This window comes from Biomphalaria glabrata, chromosome 10 (genome assembly GCF_947242115.1).
Source record: "Biomphalaria glabrata chromosome 10, xgBioGlab47.1, whole genome shotgun sequence".
NCBI lineage: Eukaryota > Metazoa > Mollusca > Gastropoda > Planorbidae > Biomphalaria > Biomphalaria glabrata.
Window position 1 is genome coordinate 26,696,146 of NC_074720.1, and position 20,457 is coordinate 26,716,602.

General features: G+C 38.5%; 2 protein-coding genes across 2 annotated transcripts in view; one reads left to right on the forward strand and one right to left on the reverse strand.

The window, feature by feature from the left end:
* The window catches only part of LOC106069518 (serine/threonine-protein kinase 38-like), a 234,674-nt gene that overhangs the window by 85,680 nt on the left and 128,537 nt on the right, over positions 1-20,457 (reverse strand). The window lies entirely within an intron of this gene.
* LOC106061076 (eukaryotic translation initiation factor 4 gamma 2-like) overlaps positions 1-20,457 on the forward strand; it is a 30,104-nt gene that overhangs the window by 5,093 nt on the left and 4,554 nt on the right. Inside the window, exons 3-20 of the mRNA XM_056043612.1 lie at positions 163-303; positions 508-610; positions 720-833; positions 1,811-1,877; positions 1,992-2,084; positions 2,219-2,388; positions 2,796-2,906; positions 3,020-3,094; positions 15,359-15,485; positions 15,580-15,687; positions 15,774-15,989; positions 16,294-16,667; positions 17,040-17,144; positions 17,239-17,374; positions 17,499-17,578; positions 17,763-18,021; positions 18,769-18,973; positions 19,092-19,203. Coding sequence (XP_055899587.1) covers positions 163-303; positions 508-610; positions 720-833; positions 1,811-1,877; positions 1,992-2,084; positions 2,219-2,388; positions 2,796-2,906; positions 3,020-3,094; positions 15,359-15,485; positions 15,580-15,687; positions 15,774-15,989; positions 16,294-16,667; positions 17,040-17,144; positions 17,239-17,374; positions 17,499-17,578; positions 17,763-18,021; positions 18,769-18,973; positions 19,092-19,203 — 2,596 coding nt within the window. The remainder of the gene's footprint in view (positions 1-162; positions 304-507; positions 611-719; positions 834-1,810; positions 1,878-1,991; positions 2,085-2,218; positions 2,389-2,795; positions 2,907-3,019; positions 3,095-15,358; positions 15,486-15,579; positions 15,688-15,773; positions 15,990-16,293; positions 16,668-17,039; positions 17,145-17,238; positions 17,375-17,498; positions 17,579-17,762; positions 18,022-18,768; positions 18,974-19,091; positions 19,204-20,457) is intronic.

Sequence of the window (20,457 nt, forward strand, 5' to 3'; positions counted from 1 at the left end):
AGATCTACTTGTCATTTTATAATAGTATTAATCTTACTTTTTCTTAAGATTAGTTTATGCATCATTTTCCATGCACAACCTTACTTTTGTTTATTTCAACCAATACTTTTGTTTATTTCAACCGATTGTGTATACTAGACTAAGCAGTTGTTTCTTTTTCAGGGACGAGAGACCACCCACTCTCAAATCCAGTTCAGGCGCATCGTCGCCCATTCCTAACAATCGATGGGTTCCACCCAGCAGTGCTCCAAGGGATGTCAAATCCCAAGACAAAAATGACCAAATTTTTCGAAGAGTTAGAGGGTAAGTTTATTTGGTAGCAGCTTTATTTTTTTTTTCAGAATTTTTTAGACTTAATCTGGTATCTGTATTTTCAGTATTATTTTATCTCTAGTGCTTAAAGCAATTTTACAGAATTATCCTACTGTTAACATCACTTTTTCTTTAGAAGCCATATTTAATGTCCAATTTTTTTTTAACATAATTTCTGATCTCTTCTTTGGACAGTATCCTTAACAAACTTACCCCAGAAAAATTTGACAAGCTGAGCTTAGAACTTCTCAATGTAGGCATTGAAACACAAGTTATCCTTAAAGGCATTATTCTCCTGGTAAGTCACTTACACCTCAGATGTACTTAGATAAATTGTTTTTGTAATTTTGAGATAATTGATTGGCTTGTTCAATTTGTCTGTTCTTTATCATTGTACTCTCCATCAGATTTTTGAAAAAGCTCTAGAAGAACCCAAGTACAGTTCCTTGTATGCTCAACTGTGCCATAGATTATGTGAAGATTCTCCTAACTTTGACCCCCCCTCCAATAATAACGTCACAGTAAGTTTGTTTTTCTGCCTTTCTGAATTTTTATATAATAAAAGCTAATATATTGAGCAAATAGTTTTTACATTCAGGGTTTCCACAGATTCTGAAATTCCAGGATGTCCTGGAAAGCTCCTGGAATTTTAAAATATCTCCTAGAATGTCCTGGAATTTCGCCGATCGGAAAAAAAAGGCATTAAAAAATTATTCTTCACCATGAAATCAGAGGATGAGCCATTATGGGTGGAACTAAATTATAAATTAGCTTTTCTGAGTCTGCGCAGAATGTGTTTACTGCTCATTGACAATTATTAATATTATCAGTATCAGATCATTTTGTTTCAGTGAACACATTGATTTTCTTCAGAATTGGTTTTACGTTATGCATCTTCAGATCTTATAATTTTGAGACTTCCAATTTTTCCTGTTTCATTTTGTGCCTTTATATTTTCATTGGACTACATTATTACTTCTATGCGCTGTGAATTTAATAAGTAGATCTAGTGACTGTGCTCATTCTAAGCTAGAACAAGAATCTAGTCTTATACAAGAATTGTAGATCTAATCTACTTGGACTGTGTTCTAGAATACTAGATCTAGTTCTCTAACCTACATTTGTATTAAAATTCCTAAAAATGAGACATTATTTAATGCACTGTGTCTTGAAAAAGATGTATTTAGATCTACAAATCTTGGCGTCAATGACAAAGCTTTTTGTTGTCATTGTAAAAAAACATGCACATTTCAAACATGGGTAAAGCAGCATGTAAATTGCTTCTGAAATCCAATAAGCCAAGCACAAGAAAGAGTCTGGTAAATCAGTTCCACCCATATTTGAATAAAAGGCTGCCTACACTATACAAACATATTTATTTATATATTTTTGGGGGGGTGGTGCAGCAAATGTCTCTAGAGACATTTTAACAGTGTATTGATAATTTAGTTCAGAATTAGATATTAAAACTAAATTTAGTACTTCATACATTTTTCAGACTTTCCGGCGGCTCTTGTTAAACAAGTGCCAAGATGAGTTCGAGAATCGATCTCATGCAACTGAAGGTAAATTGTGTATATTTATTCTTCATCGCACACAAGTAATATATATAATAACAGTGAACATTTGTACACATGTAACATAATAAAAATACTGAATATTTTCCATTGTATACACAGCATTTGACAAGAAAGATGTTGCTCTTACAGAGGAGGAATGTGAGCAGTACCACATTGTCAAAAAGAAAATGCTTGGGAACATCAAGTTCATTGGTAATTACTTAGGCCATTATCTCAAGTCAAAAGTAAATGTAGTTGGAATTCTTATTGTTGATAACTTTGTGTTACAGTATGAGATTTGACTTTGTTATAAATCAAGTGTAAGCAAACTTTTCCTTTTTTTTTAGGGGAACTTGGCAAATTGGACATGTTGCATGAGGGGATTCTACACAAGTGCATCAAGCAACTGCTGGAGAAGAAAAAAAATGCACAGCTTAAAGATATGTCGGAGGACCTCGAGTGCCTGTGTCAGATAATGCGCACCATTGGCCCGCGCATAGATCTCCCTAAAGCTCGGGTAAGCTATTTCTTCTTATTTGTTATTCTTCTTATTTTAATGTATGTTTAATGTATAATAGTTAAACTTTGTAACATATTATTTAGAAGTTTGGTTCTGCTTTGTTATTTACTCATAGTAATTGTGTAAGTTCTTGTACTGAAGCCACTAGTCAAAATTTGTTCATCATCATCATCTTTCCTTTGCGTTCCTCATAAAGCATAGGGCCTCATTTGTCATTTATTTCAAGTCCTGATTCATGATGCTTCTTCCAGTTGTGTGAAAGCTCTAGCAGTGTCTGACTTAAGCCATTTTTGTGTAATTCATTTATGAAATTATTTTTATCTTTTTCTTATTCCTCATTTGATCTTACTGTTGGGATAGCTTTCTCTAATTCTAAAATGTGTCCATTCAACTGTTTATTTCAGGCATGGATGGATCAGTACTTTGAGCGAATCAATCAGTTTGCTGCAAACAGCGAACTTCCTTCGCGCATTCGTTTTATGCTTCAGGACGTTATTGAACTTCGAGAAAATGATGTAAGTTTTATATTAACTCATTACTGAAGTTTTACCCTTGCATTTATTTTTGAAATGTATCAAGTCTATTTTTTAATATTTTTAAAATTTTTAAAAAATATTTTTTTCTTTAGTGGAAGCCACGCAAAATTGCTTCAGAAACAGGACCCAAGACCATAACACAGATTAGAGAAGAAGCTAGTGTCAATGTAAGTTTAGTGTTATAATGACTTGCTTAAGGGTTACTGTAGGGTCATCAAAGAACAAAATTCTTCTGCATAAATATAAATAACTGTGTCTGTCTAATAAATAGTTGAATGTCACTTCTTATCATTGTACTCACAAAAAATGTATTCTAGCTGTAAGGAACCTGCTGCAATAGGGCTACATTATAGATGTAGTTTGGGGGGTGGGGGTACTATATCAAAATACCCCGGTTTCAAGGGGACCAATTTATGTACCCTCTGGGTAAGCCGACCTAATTAACATTAAGAACTTGATCTAAATTTCTTTGCATCTTGCCAGTTTATCTTTGTTAGTTCTGACATTTTGAAACAAAATTGTTAAAGCTGTTTCACCTCTTGCAGCATCTTCACTTTATATGTGCAATAAAAATTATTATTTTTTCATTAGAATGTAAATATTCTTTAAGAAATATGGGTAGATTTAAATTTTGATCCAAGATATAGAATCTAGAAGTAGATCTGTCTGATGAGTAGATCTACAAATCTTGATCTGGGTTCTGTCGGAACAGTAGATCTAAATCAAGACTAAATCTACTCATTTATATATTTCATGAGTTTAAGCTGTTAATACTTAACTTAAAACTTGTTGGCCCAAATCTAGATCTCAGATGGATTTTAATCTACTTCAATAGATAGCAGGAATTACATCCTTTTTGTGAAGATAACTAAGCCCTAGAAACTAGATCTTGTTGTATTATATTGTTGAAATAGGTTTACTAGTCGATGTACTTTGGGAATTTTGAAAATTTCATCTGATCCGATTTTCTAACAAAAAAAATCCGAAATTTTCACAGACATTTTATTGATGAAAAAAAATCAGAATTTTTTTTCAATTTTTTTAATGAAAAAAATCCAATTTTATTATTTTTCCATTTTCAGAAGAATGCGAAATAAGATTTTGATTTATATTGAGAATGTGCACATTCTGTCTTTTGACAGGGTTAAAGTTCTATTTTTAGAAAAATCTTTTGTTACCATATTGTCTTTTAGACTAGACCTAGATCTACTCTATGAGTGACTAGAGTGGATTGAATCAGTCTAGATAGATAGATATATTCTACAAAATTTCCTAAAATTTGTTAAAGTCTGTTCCCATCACTGGTATTTTAGATGATGTATTAACATTTTTAGATGATCATCATTAAACAGGGTGTCCATGGCCTCCTGAAATTCCAGGATGTCCTGGAATAAAAAAAAAATTTAAAAAGTCCTGGAAATCTCCTGAATTTTAAAAATATCTCCTTGAATGTCCTGGAATTTCGCCGATCGAAAAAAAAAAAGCATAAAAAAAATTCAACACCATTGCAGCGGATGGGTCATCGCTGCGGAAATAAATTTTAAATTAGCGTTTCAGAGTTTGCGCAGAATGTGTTAACTGCTCCTTAACAATAGCTAGAACTAATCTATTCATAGATTAGTATCATTTTATCGGATCGATTTTTCACTGAACATGTTGATTTTCATCCACATTGGAACTACATTACGTATATTTTAAGACTTAATTTTTCTTGTTTAATTTTGTGGGCTTATATTTTCATCCAGGCTACATTATAAGATCATATTACTTCTGTGCACTGGCAATTTAATAAATAGGTCTAGTCTAGTGCCCTAGATCTAGATATAATCTTAGTGTGTGACACTGTGTTCAAAGTCTAAGCTAGATTAGCTAGATCTAGACTGTAGTATCTAGTCTTTTACAAGAATCGTAGATCTAATGTATTATTTTACGTGACTAGATACGCAGAATCAAATTTCTCACCCGTCCCGAGACATGACGTTAAACTGCGCTCCTCTTTCCTTAGCACTTTTGGAGCTCAAAAGTGCCCTACTTCTTTTCTATCATTGTGTCTGCCTCCTCTTTTCCTAAGTCTGCCTTCATTGATCATCACACTGTCTCCTTAACTTTAAATTCTCACTACGTCCTAGACCAGTCCGTTTGCCGTGGACTGCGACGGGTAAGGGGGGATAAAGAGATCCTGGTGTTTGAGTGGTGGCTATCTGAGGATAAACCACAACAACACAATACTTTGGCTCCAAGTTCCCCTAGACCTGAGACCCAGATGGCCCGCTCTGGGTCAACCGGCTGGTCATGCCGAGCTACCAGCATAGGTCGTCGACCTATGCTGGAGGGCGGTGGCTGGAGGGTCAATCAGGGAGGTGCTGTATCGGACACATGTCCGATGTAGCAGCTGACTGAGTATAGCACCTGTGTAGCCCTGGCGGGCTCATTCTGGACATCCGAATGGCCCGTCCCCTTGTTGGACTCGATGGCGGGTGGGGAGCACAGGTGCCGAATTAACCAAAATATATATGGACAAAAAAACACACACAAAACTACTTGCCCCAGACCTATGTCTGGGCAAGAAACGACGAATTGACGATAAAAAAGAGGAGGTCCCAAAAAGCTGTGCCACCTGGCCATCATTTCTGGTGGTTAGGTGCACAGAGGAGGGAAAAAGCCTGACAAAGTTGAGCCCTTTTATTATCTATAAGGGACTCAAGTCAGTAGTGGGAGAGCCCAAGAGTGTGTCTAAGCTACACAAAACAATGGAACTCCTTGTAGAAGTAGACAGCAAGACACACTCTGATGGGCTTTTAAGATGCAGAAGACTCTGTGATCTCCAAGTGGAAGTCATGCCACACAAGAGTCTGAACACCAGCAGAGGTGTAATCAGCTCTAGGGACCTACTGGAATGTTCCGAGAAGGAAATAGTGGAGGGCATTGAAGGAGTCACCCATGCCCGGCGCATTACCAGGCGCAGGGAGGGTGAGGAGGTCAAAACCGCCACTATTATCCTCACATTCGGAACTAGGACACCGCCAGAGTATGTGAAGGCAGGATACCTACGAGTTCCAGTGAGGCCCTACATACCTAACCCCATGAGGTGCTTCAAGTGCCAGGGTTATGGACACGGCGCGGCAGTCTGTAAGAGGAACACTGAATGTGCCAGATGTGCTGGAGAGGGTCATGAGGACAAGGGCTGCACAGCCCAGTTCAAATGCCCAAACTGTCAAGCTGGCCACTCAGCCTACTCCAAGGACTGCCCTGTGTGGAAACAGGAGGTTGCCGTGCAGGAGTACAAGGCAAGAAACGGATGTACCTTTAGCCAGGCGAAATCGGCTGTACTGGCCCTACCCAAGGGCCAATTCGGCTTGACAAAGACCTACGCCCAGGCTGTTGCTAAGAAAGGAAGATCCATAGCCACACAGACGGACACATTGACCCCACCACCCCCTCCTCCTCCCCCAACTCAGAAGAAAACACCGCCAAAGAACACACCTCTGAAGAAACAAGAAAGCCCTGTTGTCATGCTAAAGAACAGGTTCTCTGTGCTCGCTGATGAGAGCATGGAGACTGAGCAGCATGTCAAAACCAATACTCCGGGAGAACCCGGAGACATCATGTCTGACACAGGTTCTCCTCAGAGAACCCAGCCAGACACCCCAACCTCTACTGAGTTAGAGGTTGACCAACTCCCTAAGGGGAGAAATCAAAGCGGAGAGGATGCCCGAGGTGAGAGAGGAGGAAATAACCTCCGCTCTAACCAGAGGGATCTCCCCTCTCCAGAGAGAAAGACTTCCCCCAAAAGGGGGTTGTCCTCCTCTCCATCCAAACCCAAGAATAAAAATACCAAGGTCACTAAAATAAAGGGAAACCCCTCCGGGGGCCTCCCAAGGCCAAATAGCTCCAAGTAGGTCATCTAGAATAAGCCATGGATTCCAGAATTGTACAGTGGAATTGTAGAGGCCTCAAGGCCAATTACGAGGAAATGCAGCTACTGATGGACTCTGAGACTCCTGTAGCTGTCTGCTTACAGGAAACATTTCTAAAAGATTGCATCAGCTTCCGAAGCTACCGTGCTTACACCAAGAATGTTGAGGATGCAGAGAGAGCATCAGGTGGAGTCTGTATCCTTGTGAAGGATAGCATCCCCCATGAGAGGGTAGAACTACAGACCACACTACAGGCCGTAGCAGCTAGGATAACCCTTCACAAGGTTATCACTTGCTGCAGCCTGTATCTACCACCAGGCGCTCCATTAAACCGAACAGACATGGAGGACCTATTGAAACAACTCCCCCGGCCTTATTTAATCCTTGGGGATTTCAATGCCCATAACACCATGTGGGGATCCAACAATACCGACACAAGAGGTCGTATGCTGGAGGATATCTTCCTCCAACATGATTTATGCATACTTAATGATGCATCACCGACCTACTTGCACCCAGGAACTGGATCATTCACATGCATTGACCTCACCGTATGCGTCCCCGGACTTCTGGACGATTTTAAATGGTCAGTTAGCAATGATCTACGGGGAAGTGATCACTTCCCAATCATCATTACTAACAATCTCCCTTCATTGGGACGACCTCAGCGGTGGAAACTGAATAAGGCTGATTGGGAACAATTCCAAAAAAGATGCTCTGAGGATATCACAGAAAATATCCTCCATGAACAGAACCCAGCTGATACCTTTGCTAGCAAGCTACTAAGTATAGCCAGGAAAGTTGTACCCCTAACCTCTGCAAATCCAAAACGGCCTAGCAAACCATGGTTTGATACAGCTTGCAAAAGTGCTATTGGTGATAGGAAAAAACGACTGGCTGCATTTATAAAGAATCCTTCCCAGGAAAACCTAAAGCTATTCAGGATAGCTAGAGCAAAGGCTAGACAAACCATACGGTCAGCCAAAAGGAATTCCTGGAGAAGTTTTGTCGGCAGTCTGGATGCCAAAACTTCTGCTAGAGCGGTTTGGAAGGCAGTAAGGCGAATCAAAGGGAAAGAATCAAATGCAATAGGGCATTTGAAAAACCAAGGACGAACTGTCACGTCCCCCAGAGAAATAGCTGACTGCCTTGCATCCTCAATAGCAGAAAAATCATCCACTGCACACTACACGCCAGAGTTCCAAAAAGTCAAAACCAGGGAGGAAAGACACCCCATTGATTTCAAGTCAGAGAACAATGAAGACTACAACAAACCGTTCTCGCTTGATGAACTGAGGGAATCGCTGGACAAGTCACATGACACAGCGCCTGGAGAAGACGAAATCCATTACCAGTTCCTCAAGCACCTTCCCGAGCCCTCATTGGCAGTCCTGCTAGGGGTCTATAACTGTGTGTGGCAAACAGGCGCTTTCCCAAACAGCTGGAGGAAAGCCACAGTTATACCGATACCTAAACCGGGAAGAGACGGCTCTGACCCAGCTAACTATCGACCAATAGCACTAACAAGCTGCATCTGCAAAACCATGGAAAGAATGATTAACAGTAGGCTGGTCTGGTACCTGGAAAGGAATAAAGTGATCTCAAACTACCAGTGCGGATTCCGGCAGGGGCGGACAACAACTGACCACCTGGTAAGGCTGGAAGCTTATATTAGAAATGCATTACTCAGAAGAGAACATCTAGTAGCTGTATTCTTCGATATAGAAAAGGCCTATGACACAACCTGGAAACATGGCATTCTACGTGACCTGGCGCTTATGGGGCTTAAGGGACACCTCCCCCGTTTTGTGGAGGAATTCCTGAAAGATCGAAAATTTCAGGTCCGAGTGGGCAACTCCGCTTCTGACACTCATGACCAGGAAATGGGTGTACCCCAGGGCAGCATTCTGTCAGTCACCCTGTTTAACATTAAAATAAATAGCATCATAAATGCGCTGTCCCCTGGCATAGAGTGCTCTTTGTATGTTGATGACTTTGTCATTCTTACTTATGGGAAAAACATGAACACCTTAGAAAGGAAATTACAGTTATGTTTAAACAAAATTCAGGGTTGGGCAAACTATAATGGTTTCAAATTCTCTGACTCCAAAACAGTTAGTATGCATTTTTGTAATCTTAGGGGGCTCCACCCAGACCCTGAACTATTTATACACAAAAAGAAGATCCCTGTCGTGAAAACTACAAAATTTTTAGGCCTCACCTTAGATTCCAAATTTAATTTTCTCCCCCACATTAAGGAACTTAAGAAGAAATGCCAAAAGTCATTAAACATACTAAGAGTACTCAGCCATACGGACTGGGGAGCTGACAGAGATACCTTGCTGCTGCTCTATCGGAGTCTAATTCGATCCAAGCTAGACTACGGATCCATAATATATGGAGCAGCAAGGAAGTCGTACCTAAAAATACTGGAACCAATACAAAATGCTGCCCTGCGTCTCTGTCTCGGCGCGTTTCGTACATCACCTATCCCAAGTCTCCATGTGGAGGCTGGAGAACTCCCCATGGATATAAGAATGAAAAAGCTTGCAATGCAGTATATAGTCAAGCTAAAATCCAACCCCACGAACCCTGCTTTTGACTCCATATTTAACCCCACAGAGGTAGAATTATACAATCGAAGGCCTAACGTCATACAGCCGTTGGGCCTTCGAATGAGAGAACCCATCCAAAATTTAACCCCACCCATTGACCAAATCTCTAAAATAGAAACCCCTCAGAATCCTCCTTGGCTAATGAATAAACCCAAATTAAATTTATCCCTCCTTAATTTCAAAAAAGAAAATACAGACCCAAGCATACTACAAGTCCACTTTAGGGAACTGCAGGAGAGCTACGGAGATTGTGGCACCATCTACACAGACGGATCCAAAATGGAGGGAAAGGTCGCGTGTGCCTGCTCCTTTCGGAACAAAACAATCTCCCGTAGACTCCCCGATGGCTGCTCCATCTTTACGGCCGAATTGCATGCAATATTGCTTGCACTTATGGCCGTAAAAGCATCAGAAAGGAGTAAATTTATAATCTGCTCCGACTCCAAATCTGCATTGCAAGCTTTGGGGCGGATGAAGACTGACATCCCATTGGTACATAAGAGCCTGAAGCTGTTGGACCTAATAACAGCCGACCGTAGGGATGTCACCTTCATCTGGGTCCCCTCCCATGTTGGCATTGAGGGAAACGAAGCCGCAGACAGAGAAGCAAAGAGAGCCCTAAATCATGCGGTGTCAGGAACCCAAATTCCCTACTCGGACCTGAGACAAAGTATTGCCTCTGCCACCTATCGAGAGTGGCAGAACCGATGGGAGGCTGAGACTCACAGTAAACTCAGGCAGATTGTGGCGGATGTCAGGTGGCGGCCCACATCTAAGGGTCTGACAAGGCGTGGTAGCACAACCATGTCCAGACTTAGGATTGGCCACACCTACATCACGCACTCTTTTGTACTGAAGAGAGAGGAACCCCCACTTTGCGAGTACTGTGACTCTCGCCTCACCGTGGAACATATCCTCGTTGATTGCCCCAGATACCAGGATGTCAGGGCGAAACATTTTAGAGCCACTAATCTAAAAACACTATTTAATAATGTCGACCCTGGGAAGGTACTGGGCTTTATTCGGGAAGTGGGGCTATCTACGAAGATCTGATTTCTGAATTTGTGAACATGCACTATTTACATTAGATTTTTACCAAATATTTAAATTTTTACTACCTTTACTATTTTAACTGTGAATAGACCTTAATTTTAATTATATTACTGTATAGAATCTGGCCCTTGTTGTTTAGAGAGAGAGTAGTCCTTAGGGGACTGCAGGCACGACATGGCCTAAATTGTGCCGATGTGCCTCAAATCAACAAAAAACAAAAAAAAAAAAAAAAACAATCAAATTTCTCATATATTTTAAGAATATACAGAAAATAATGTATTAGATCTACCAATCTATTCACTATTCTATAACCTAATTCTATAACGAGACATCTTTAAATGCACTGTGCCAGACTGTGGCTCGAAAAAGATGTAGATCTACTAGATCTAGATCTATCTAGAATCTAGATTTCTAGATCTACAAATCTTGGCTTTAGAAATTGTCTGTCAGTGACACTAAAGCTTTTTGTTGCCTTATAAAAACAAAAACACATTATCATTTCAAACATTGGTAAAGCAGCACTCAAATCACATCTGAAATCCGATAATCACAAGCAAGTCTGTTAACTCAGATGTCTGCCATATTTGTCAAAAGGGTCACGTACTACACCCACAGCTAAGCCAGTAACCCAACAAATTCATAGTTTTATATTACTGCTTAGAAGGCAATGAACACAGTCTATTGAGCACCTCAAAGGCTGTTTGCCAAAATTGAAAGCTTCATCTCAATCGCAAAGGTTTTTCAACCTTTTCTAAAAAAAATATCAATCAGATGCACTATTGTTGGTTTCCCTTTTATGCTTTATGGCTCAAGACCTCTTTAGCATGCTTCAGTCATTTTAGCAAAGACTTTTGACACCAGCTGTTTTCAAAGAATGTACTTCTGTTGATGCACTGCTTATTGCAGATTTGACAGACACCAAAAATCTAAATTAAAACTAAAGCCAGCGCTAGTGATGTTTTAAATTTCTAGAGATGGAAAGCAGAAAGTTACTGCTGACAACAGTTCTCAAACTCGTTGAAAAATCTCCATTGAAGAATGCTATTCCCCAGAGTTTAAAATGGCAAAAGCCCTATTACCCTTTGCAAGATTTTGATTGCTCCTTAAATGATTTATGTGCCACTTTGAGCATCTTTGTTCAGCTTGGCCGTATCAGTGCAGATGAGTGTCATAGTATTAAATCTGAATGTACACAATTGCACAACTCCATTTTAACCACAAGTTCTGCTGCCTCCCAGTGTCACCTCTGATAGACTGAATACTTTCTTTAACCAACTTATGAACACTGAATTTTCTAAACTCTGATGACAGGAATGTATACCATGAGTATGGTAATTTAATTTAATTGTTAAACCTAAATTAATCAACTTTGACTATTGTTATGTAATATTTTGGTGCAAATTTTATGTCCTGGAATTTTAAAATTTCTCCTGGAAATGTTCTGGAAAACTCCTGGAATTTCATATTGACTTTGGTGCAGAAACCCTGACACCTTTTATTTTGGGAGAGAGGGTGGGTGCAAGAAGATCATTAAAATGTCAGATATTGTCAATAATTTTTAGACTAAATCAGCCTCTGATACTAAACTCTCATCAATAAATAAATCCAAACTTTCAGATCTATACATTTATAGATAAGCTTACTAATTACAATGAAACTATATATTTATTCAAGTTTTGTGATCGTTTATGAATATTAGGAAAAGTGTTGGGGATAGGACTCCTCCTTGGGGGACACCTTTTTTTATACCCACTGTGTGGCTTCTTTGTCCTTGCATGCAAACTAAGGCTTTTCTATTATTTAGATATTCCTTTATCCAGTTGTACATTCTGTGGGATATGTGATGCTGGATTAGCTTGAGCAAGAGACCTTGTTCCCAGACTTTGTCAAATGCTTTTTCTAAGTCAACCCACACAATTGTTGTTGGTTTCTTTTCTTGAAAGCCGTCTTCTATTTCTTGTGTGATGAAGGTGATTTGATCTTCTGTTGATCTACCTTTTCTAAAGCCAGCCTGGGCTTCAGTGAGTAGGTTATTTGACTCAAGGATCCATGTCAGTCTTCTATTTATCACTCTTTCCATCAGTTTGCAAGTACAGCTAGTGAGGCTGATGGGACGGTAGCTATCGAGTTTATTTCTTGGTTTGCTGTGCTTTAGTATAGGGATCATAATGGCTTTTTTCCAGATGTTTGGAATTCTGCAAGATTTCCAGCTAATAAAAATCCTTTCCCAATTCACTAAATTGGAAACCTTGGAGAGGCACCCACTCAGAACAAAAATCCACAAAACTGGCAACTGACTTATTGAAATATATATCATAGTCTTGACCTGCGATGTACGTGTATATAATTACCTCCAATGACTTCCAGCTCACAGATGCGCTGTGAGCCACTGACTACGGATATTTCCAAGGTGGTGACTGTGCTCGCTACTCGTAGCACTGCTCTCTTTTCTTGAAAGCCGTCTTCTATTTCTTGTGTGATGAAGGTGATTTGATCTTCTGTTGATCTACCTTTTCTAAAGCCAGCCTGGGCTTCAGTGAGTAGGTTATTTGACTCAAGGATCCATGTCAGTCTTCTATTTATCACTCTTTCCATCAGTTTGCAAGTACAGCTAGTGAGGCTGATGGGACGGTAGCTATCGAGTTTATTTCTTGGTTTGCTGTGCTTTAGTATAGGGATCATAATGGCTTTTTTCCAGATGTTTGGAATTCTGCAAGATTTCCAGCTAATAAAAATCCTTTCCCAATTCACTAAATTGGAAACCTTGGAGAGGCACCCACTCAGAACAAAAATCCACAAAACTGGCACAAAAAACCGTCTCAAAAGGACCAATTTCATACAGGAATCTCTAAACCTAAAAAAGAAACACCAACTTTAAAAAATTACTCTGGAATCCTCGATACACTATAATGAATCTCCACCCTGGGACGAAAGCCCTCTTCCTACTATAAGGGACCATATCGAAAACAAGAAGAAAATCTGATTACAGACCAACAGAGCTCAAAGAAATAGTGAACTGTTTTCTACATACCAATTATCCTAGCAATCAGTGGATCAGAGTTTACACAGATGGCTCATCCCATAAAGCTACCACAAATGGAGGAGCTGGAATACTTATCGAATGGCCAGATGGAGGAAAACTAGAAAAATCCATTGCTACTCTAGAGCTCTCTGACAGTCACAGAGCAGAAAGGGAAGCAATAGCACTAGCTGCTACCATGCTAGCAAATCATCCAAGTTCCCCACACAGTCAGATTGTTTTTCTAACCGATGCGAAAACAACCCTACAAAGCTTGCAAAACTCTGATTCCTCTTATATTAAAAACCTCAGAACAGCACTTACAAAGCTCAACAACAACAGCAAAAAAAACTGTTATTCAATGGATCCCAGCTCATATAGAACTAGAAGGAAATGAGAAGGCTGACACACTCGCCAAGAGTGGGAGAACTAACTCACTAATAAACTCTGCACTCTATCCAGAAGAATTGAAGAAATTAATTGTAAATAAAATAAATGAGAAATGGACGAGCTCTCATCCAAATCAAAAGAAAGATGACGCTTACTATAAGCTATCCTGACAAGACCAATGTCTAATCTTTCGACTCAGGACCGGACACAACAGAATGCGACAACACATGTACTGGAAGCTCAAAATTGGAACCAGTGAAATCTGACCATGTGGAGTATCACTAGAGAATGCCGACCATGTCCTCCAAAGCTGCTCTCTTTACCAAGAGGCCCGTATAACACATTGGCCCCAAATCACCCCAATAGAAAGAAAACTATATGGAGAGCTCCCTGATTTGGAAACCACTGCGCAGTTCATCTCATGTATTGGTCTAGTCATCTGAACACTCCAACATAACAATGAGAACAAAGAAGAAGAAGTTCAAGTTTTGTGATTTGATACAGTTTTAAAGGTATGGTTCCCCCTTTCAGACCTTATGGTTTATTGGGCAGAGGATGTAAAGGTCATCTGTTTCTGTGGCCTATGGTTAACGAGGATGTCATGTGGCCAGCACAACGATCAACCGCCTTTACTTTTCCCCCAACTACTGTTAGGTACCCATTAGAGCTGGGTGGTCTCAGAGGCGCCAAAGATCCCGAAATTAAAAATCCCAGCCTTCACCAGGATTCGAACCCTGGACACCCGGTTCATAAGCCAAGCGCTTTACCGCTGAGCCATTTGAATTTTTTTTTAATTTTTGGAATTTAAAAAATATTTATGCATATAGTAGATGAGGCTAAGAAAGTTTTATGTTTAAGAGCATTAAGTTGTCATGCACTTAATTTCAGGGTTCGTAAAGTTTGTGTATTTTGGTTTCAGGGTTTGTAAAAAAAATTACGTAGGATTTACTGTGAAAAAGTGGCATGCCTGAGATGTAGATTTCTAATTATGGCACAACAAATTAATTAAACATCAAATAACATTTTGTAGACTTCTTTTAAGTCATCCAAAACAAAGTTTGTTCTAATCTGTTATATCAACTCACTTTCATTTATTGCAGTTTGATCATTAATGTGTTTCTTTGTTTAATGGTCATGCACACTATAAATTATAACTTGATGATTTATTATTGTTTTGTTTTTTTCTTGTAAAATATTTAAAGGTCATGGAAATTATAAATAGTAACTGTTTGATGATAATTTATCATTGTTTTTTCTTGTTTCCTTGTCAACATATCTTCATCACAAATATTCCATGAAGTGAAACTTAAAATCATGCCACACAACAGTTTAGGCATCATGAGGTGCTTCACATTTCACTTGGTCAATTTTATTGAGCTTAAATTTATTATTTTTTGGATACATAATGTTACTAAATTGTTGAATTTTTTTCTCTAGGGTCGTGGTAATCAGACCAACCAATCATTGCTTCAGTCACGGATAATGAACATGCCTAACATACCAGGAGGGAATTGGAAAGGGGGTATTGGAGGAGACTTGTTTAGCATGCCTGTTGGATCTATAGGTATAATTAGATGTAATGTCGATTACTAACAGATACTATCTAAAGTTAGGCATGGGGTAGTCCAAATATATCTTTGTTTCTATTTTGTCTACAGCTAATTCAATAGGTGTTGGACCAGGAGTCATTCAGGTGGATCCCTTCACTGCCATGCCTAATACCTTTAATAATGGCATGAACAGGAACAGGTTTAATCAGAATCCCAGTAAGTATATCCCCTGTTCAGTTGTGCCATTGACCTGTAAGATGATGATGTTGGACCTCACCTATCATTGTCAACATTTATTCTAGGTTACCAGAATAACTTCCAGAACAACTTCAACAACAAAGGACGTGGCAAGCAACAGCAGGATGGTGGGAGCAACACCAGCCCAAACAATCAGAGACGCAACAATCAGGGCTACAACAATCAGCAGGGTGGTGGTAATGCAGGTGGAGGCTACAACAATCAAGCTAACTATCAAAACAATCATTTCCAGCAGACGCAGCATCAGAATAAACAAGGAGGTAGATTTCATTACTTAATACACTTCTTTAATAACTTTAATAATTTGTTTTTCACTGGTCTTATTAGAAAAAAATGGTTTTTAAAGAAAATTACTAAATTTGAAATTGAAATGAGTCTATTGCCCTCAAAACATATAATGTTATTTCAGTTTAAAAAAAAAAAAAAAGCCTACATGTTTGAGAAATAGCATTTAAGCCTTTGACCATATTTTCTGTTCTGCTAATATTTCAAGGATTTAACCCAAAAATCCTTATCCACACTTAACAGAACATCTTATTCAAAGACATGCTTTTAATTTATTAGCAGGTACTAATCGAGATTTACCTCCAAGATTTCAGCGTATGGCACAGCAGCAGCAGAATCAACAGCAGAGCCAGTTAGGTTCAATTACAAATGGGATTCACAGTATGATGCTGTCTGGTTCTGCTCCTCTGGGAGCCCCCAATCAGCCAACTCCTTCCAACTCTGCACCAATCAATCTTCCTCCTCCAGTGAACGGCATGAGAGAGGAAGTCAGCCTACGACCAGTGAAGAACTTTAATATGTTTAAACCCAATACTCCTTCAATGTTGCCTCACTCAGCTCAGGCACAGAACCCTGCTCCTAGAGAGACTGGGTTTGCTGCCAAGAAGAGCAAAGACATATCTGAAATGCTGAATCCATTGCTGGACAAACAGGTATGTGTGCTCTGTTGTTATGAACTTAAGAAAAAACTAAATTTAATTTTGCTGTTGTCAGTTCTTTTAAAGGAACATTTAATAACAATTGCATTGGCAGTTATTGTAACATTAGATTGCAAGTCCCTAATTTGACCCTTGCTATATTATGAATCATACCAAAATAAATATAAAGGTCAGTGAACTTTTGTCAGACGTATTTCCATTTCTTTTTATATCACATTATACCTTTTCCTCTTATTACTAAATGTCCTTACAAACATATTAGGTTCCATGATTTCTGATTCTATAGGATAAACAAATATAGTTTGAGCTTCATTTTCCAAAAAAAAAAAAAAAAAAAAGCCATGTTTGATGGTTGTCTTTTCATAGCAACAGCAACAAAACCAGCCAGCTGTTACCAAACAAATCAAAGAGGACAAAACTAAATCTCCAGTTAAGGAAAAATTAACAAAGGAAAAAATAAAAGAGAAATTGGTGAGTCTCTTGCTTTCTGCCTTACTATTTGAATGTATGTCATAGGTCTTACAGCTTTGGTTAGATTTGACTAATTCTTGATTATTGTTTCTAGACTAACTTGTTGGCTGAAGTCTATGTGAGTCATAGTCTAAATGATGCAGTGGCAGAGATGAAAGAAATGAATGTGTCTGGAAAGATGATTCCTGATCTCTTGGCTACTATCATGCAGAATGCCTTAGACAAATCAGGTTTGTTAGTTTATTGAAGCTATTCACACATATTCTGGTTAACACTCTATCTCTCTGTAGATATTTGAATACAATAGTAAGTCTTTGCAGTCTTGTCTAATGTTACTCTATTTTTCTTTTGCAGAAGCTATACAGGAAGTTTCAATGAACTTGATAGATGAACTGAAGTCTGAAAATGTTATAACATCAGATCAGTTTATGGAGGTAAGTATGATCTTCTTTGCAGTTGTTATCTCTTATATACATCCTTTAGCCATTATTCTTGAAAGTAATCCAAGTTCTAGATAGAATCAGTTTTCACTAAAAATGTATATTTCCTCACTCAACTATTTGCTACATGTTTGCTGTCAAAATGTTATCAATACTAGGTTTTATTTTCAATACACAGGGTTTCAAACAAGTTTGTAACAGAATGAGTGACCTGGAGACTGATGTGCCTCTTGTCAAATCTATCATGGCACGTTTTGGTGCCACTGCAGTCACTCTAGGTCTGGTGACACTTACTGATCTAGCAGAACCATTTGAAGGAGGTGTCCACTATCCTTTATTTCTTCTGTGTTTACAAAACATACATAAGATGAAGGATAAAGAATGGCTGTTTGATACAGTCAACAGAAACAAAATTGACTTACAGAAGATGCTTCCTGGTAAGTTAATGTGTTTAGGTTGCAATATTTCAATTAGGTCCATCAACTTTTCACTAAGGAGTTATGAGCCCACAAGTTGAGAAACATTGGATAGCGCTAAAGTAGTTTCTTTTTGATAATGTTGGAAATTAATTGTATAATTTCTGAGAAAAAAATAAAAGATAATGACATTTCTTGTTGCACAAAAAACTTGTATGTGACCCCTGCAGGTGCACACACATTCTATATCACAAAGCCAAAGTAATTGCATTTACAGTTACTGCAAAGTAGATGTGATTTCATGTGTCAGTTCCCACACAACTATTGAATAACATTAGCTGCTTTCTAAGTCTTCTTTGAAGCATTGTATGACTAATATTTTTAACAGCACAAACATAGCACAAATATATATTTCTCTTGAGTTTTAAACAGAATTGTATACTTTTTTGCTACAAGAAATTGAGGCTTTAATACAATAAATGACTATGTATTAAATTGTAAACATTATTATAGAAACCACTACTAAATTATTATAGAGACCACAGTCCTTCTACTAGATTAGTGAGAACTGCTTGTGAGACTTTGTTTTGTAGATTAGGACATACAATGTTTGTATTTGATTGGAGGCCCACAACATACAAAATAAATACTTGTTTAGTTAGTATTTGAACTATTTACATTTTTAAAAAATGAATCAAAATGTGTCTAGCAATATTTCTAGTTGGATGTTGTACGTAGTGTTGAAATCACTTTTCTAATTGTATCTAGAACTAGATCAGAACAAGGAGAGGTTAATGGAGATTCTGGAAGATCGTGGTTTGAGCTTTATGTTCCCACTACTTCGCATTCAAGCTGAGTTGAGCAAACAGATTGCTGCAGAGCCCTCTGCCACTGCTCTGTATAAATGGGTGAAAGACAAAGTGGAAGTTCACCTCCAGACTGATCCTGGATTCATCCATGTCCTAGTCACAAGGTTAGTTCTAACAAGTAGAGCTACCAAACCTTACTCACAAGTTAGCTGCTATCCAGATTGGACTTGTATCTAGTAGTTTAAAGTTTTTTTATTTGTGTACGTGTTTTTATCTTGACAGTATTCTCAAGTATATAACCAATGAAAGTACCCTAAAGCCTGGTACTGACATTACTGTTACACCAGAAAAGGCTCTTATGGAAAAAGAAAAGGAACTCCTTGATCAACTCAAGGTAATCTAAAGTCTTTCAATCTATTCACCTGATTGTACATATATATATATATATTAGGGGTGCACCGGATAGTCTTTGCCGGATATCCTGCATTTTTTACTATCCGGTGCTATTCGGCTCCGGCCGGATATCACTACCGGATATTACAAAAATACACCTATTTAATATGCATAAAGTGAACCTCGTTCCATTAATGTCTGTTGTAGAATGTATTAATGTTTATATTAAAACAAAATAATGTGCTTAAAAATAGAGCCATTATGAATATGCACCAAACATTGTTTATTATAAAGACAAGGCGTGTTAATAACTTAATATAAATAGAAATGAAACTTTACATTATAAATGCGCTTTACATACAGAGCAGCAATGGCTGGCACTTTTTTCAATTTGTCTTGGCCTTTGAGTAGGTTAGTTAACATGTTAAAATGCTACATTCCTTGACTACGTCATGCTGACCAGACACCTGTCTAGCTGTGCGGGTATATCTCCAGAGGTAGAGATGAACAACTCCCACCCCTTTTATTTGTTTAGTCCATCACATTGAGTTTTTTTTATAGGCAGGTGACCACAAGTTAAATACGATGGACGTAGGTTTAATGTCAGCGTATTGACTCTCTACAGGTCAAACCTTTCGAGGGAACTGAGTTTGTTTACTTAGAAGTTAATCTTTATTAGGGGGGCTGGACTACAATAGCCACACCTCTAAGGTAACTAGGTATATTTCCAGATGAACAACTCCCTCCCCCTTTTATTTGTTTAGTCCATCACATTGAGTTCATTGATTGACAGGTGACCTCAAGTCAGATACGATAGACGTAAGCACTCTCTAGAGGTCACACGAGGGAAGTAGGTTTGTTTACTTAGTAGTTAATCTTAATTGGGGTGTGGACTGGACTTCAAGCCAAACATCTACACGGGTATCTGGACAAAGAGTTTGCTTATTTGGAGAAAAATCTTAATCACGTAGTTGGGCCAGAGGCCACACCTTTTCAAGTGTGCCGAGTTACTTGAACATAAATCTCAATTAGTAAGCTGGACTAAAGATCACACGCACCTAAACGAGTGACCTTTAGCTACACAGAACATAAACCGCGAGATTATATAGCCCAGTAAGCCAGTAACTAATTATTTTGTTGAAGACACAACCAGGGCTATCTTTAAATGGAGAGCTAAACACCCCCTACTCTTTATTTTATTTCTTTGGTCCTTGACACCCAATTTATTAATAGACATTGACCATTTTTAAGCCAG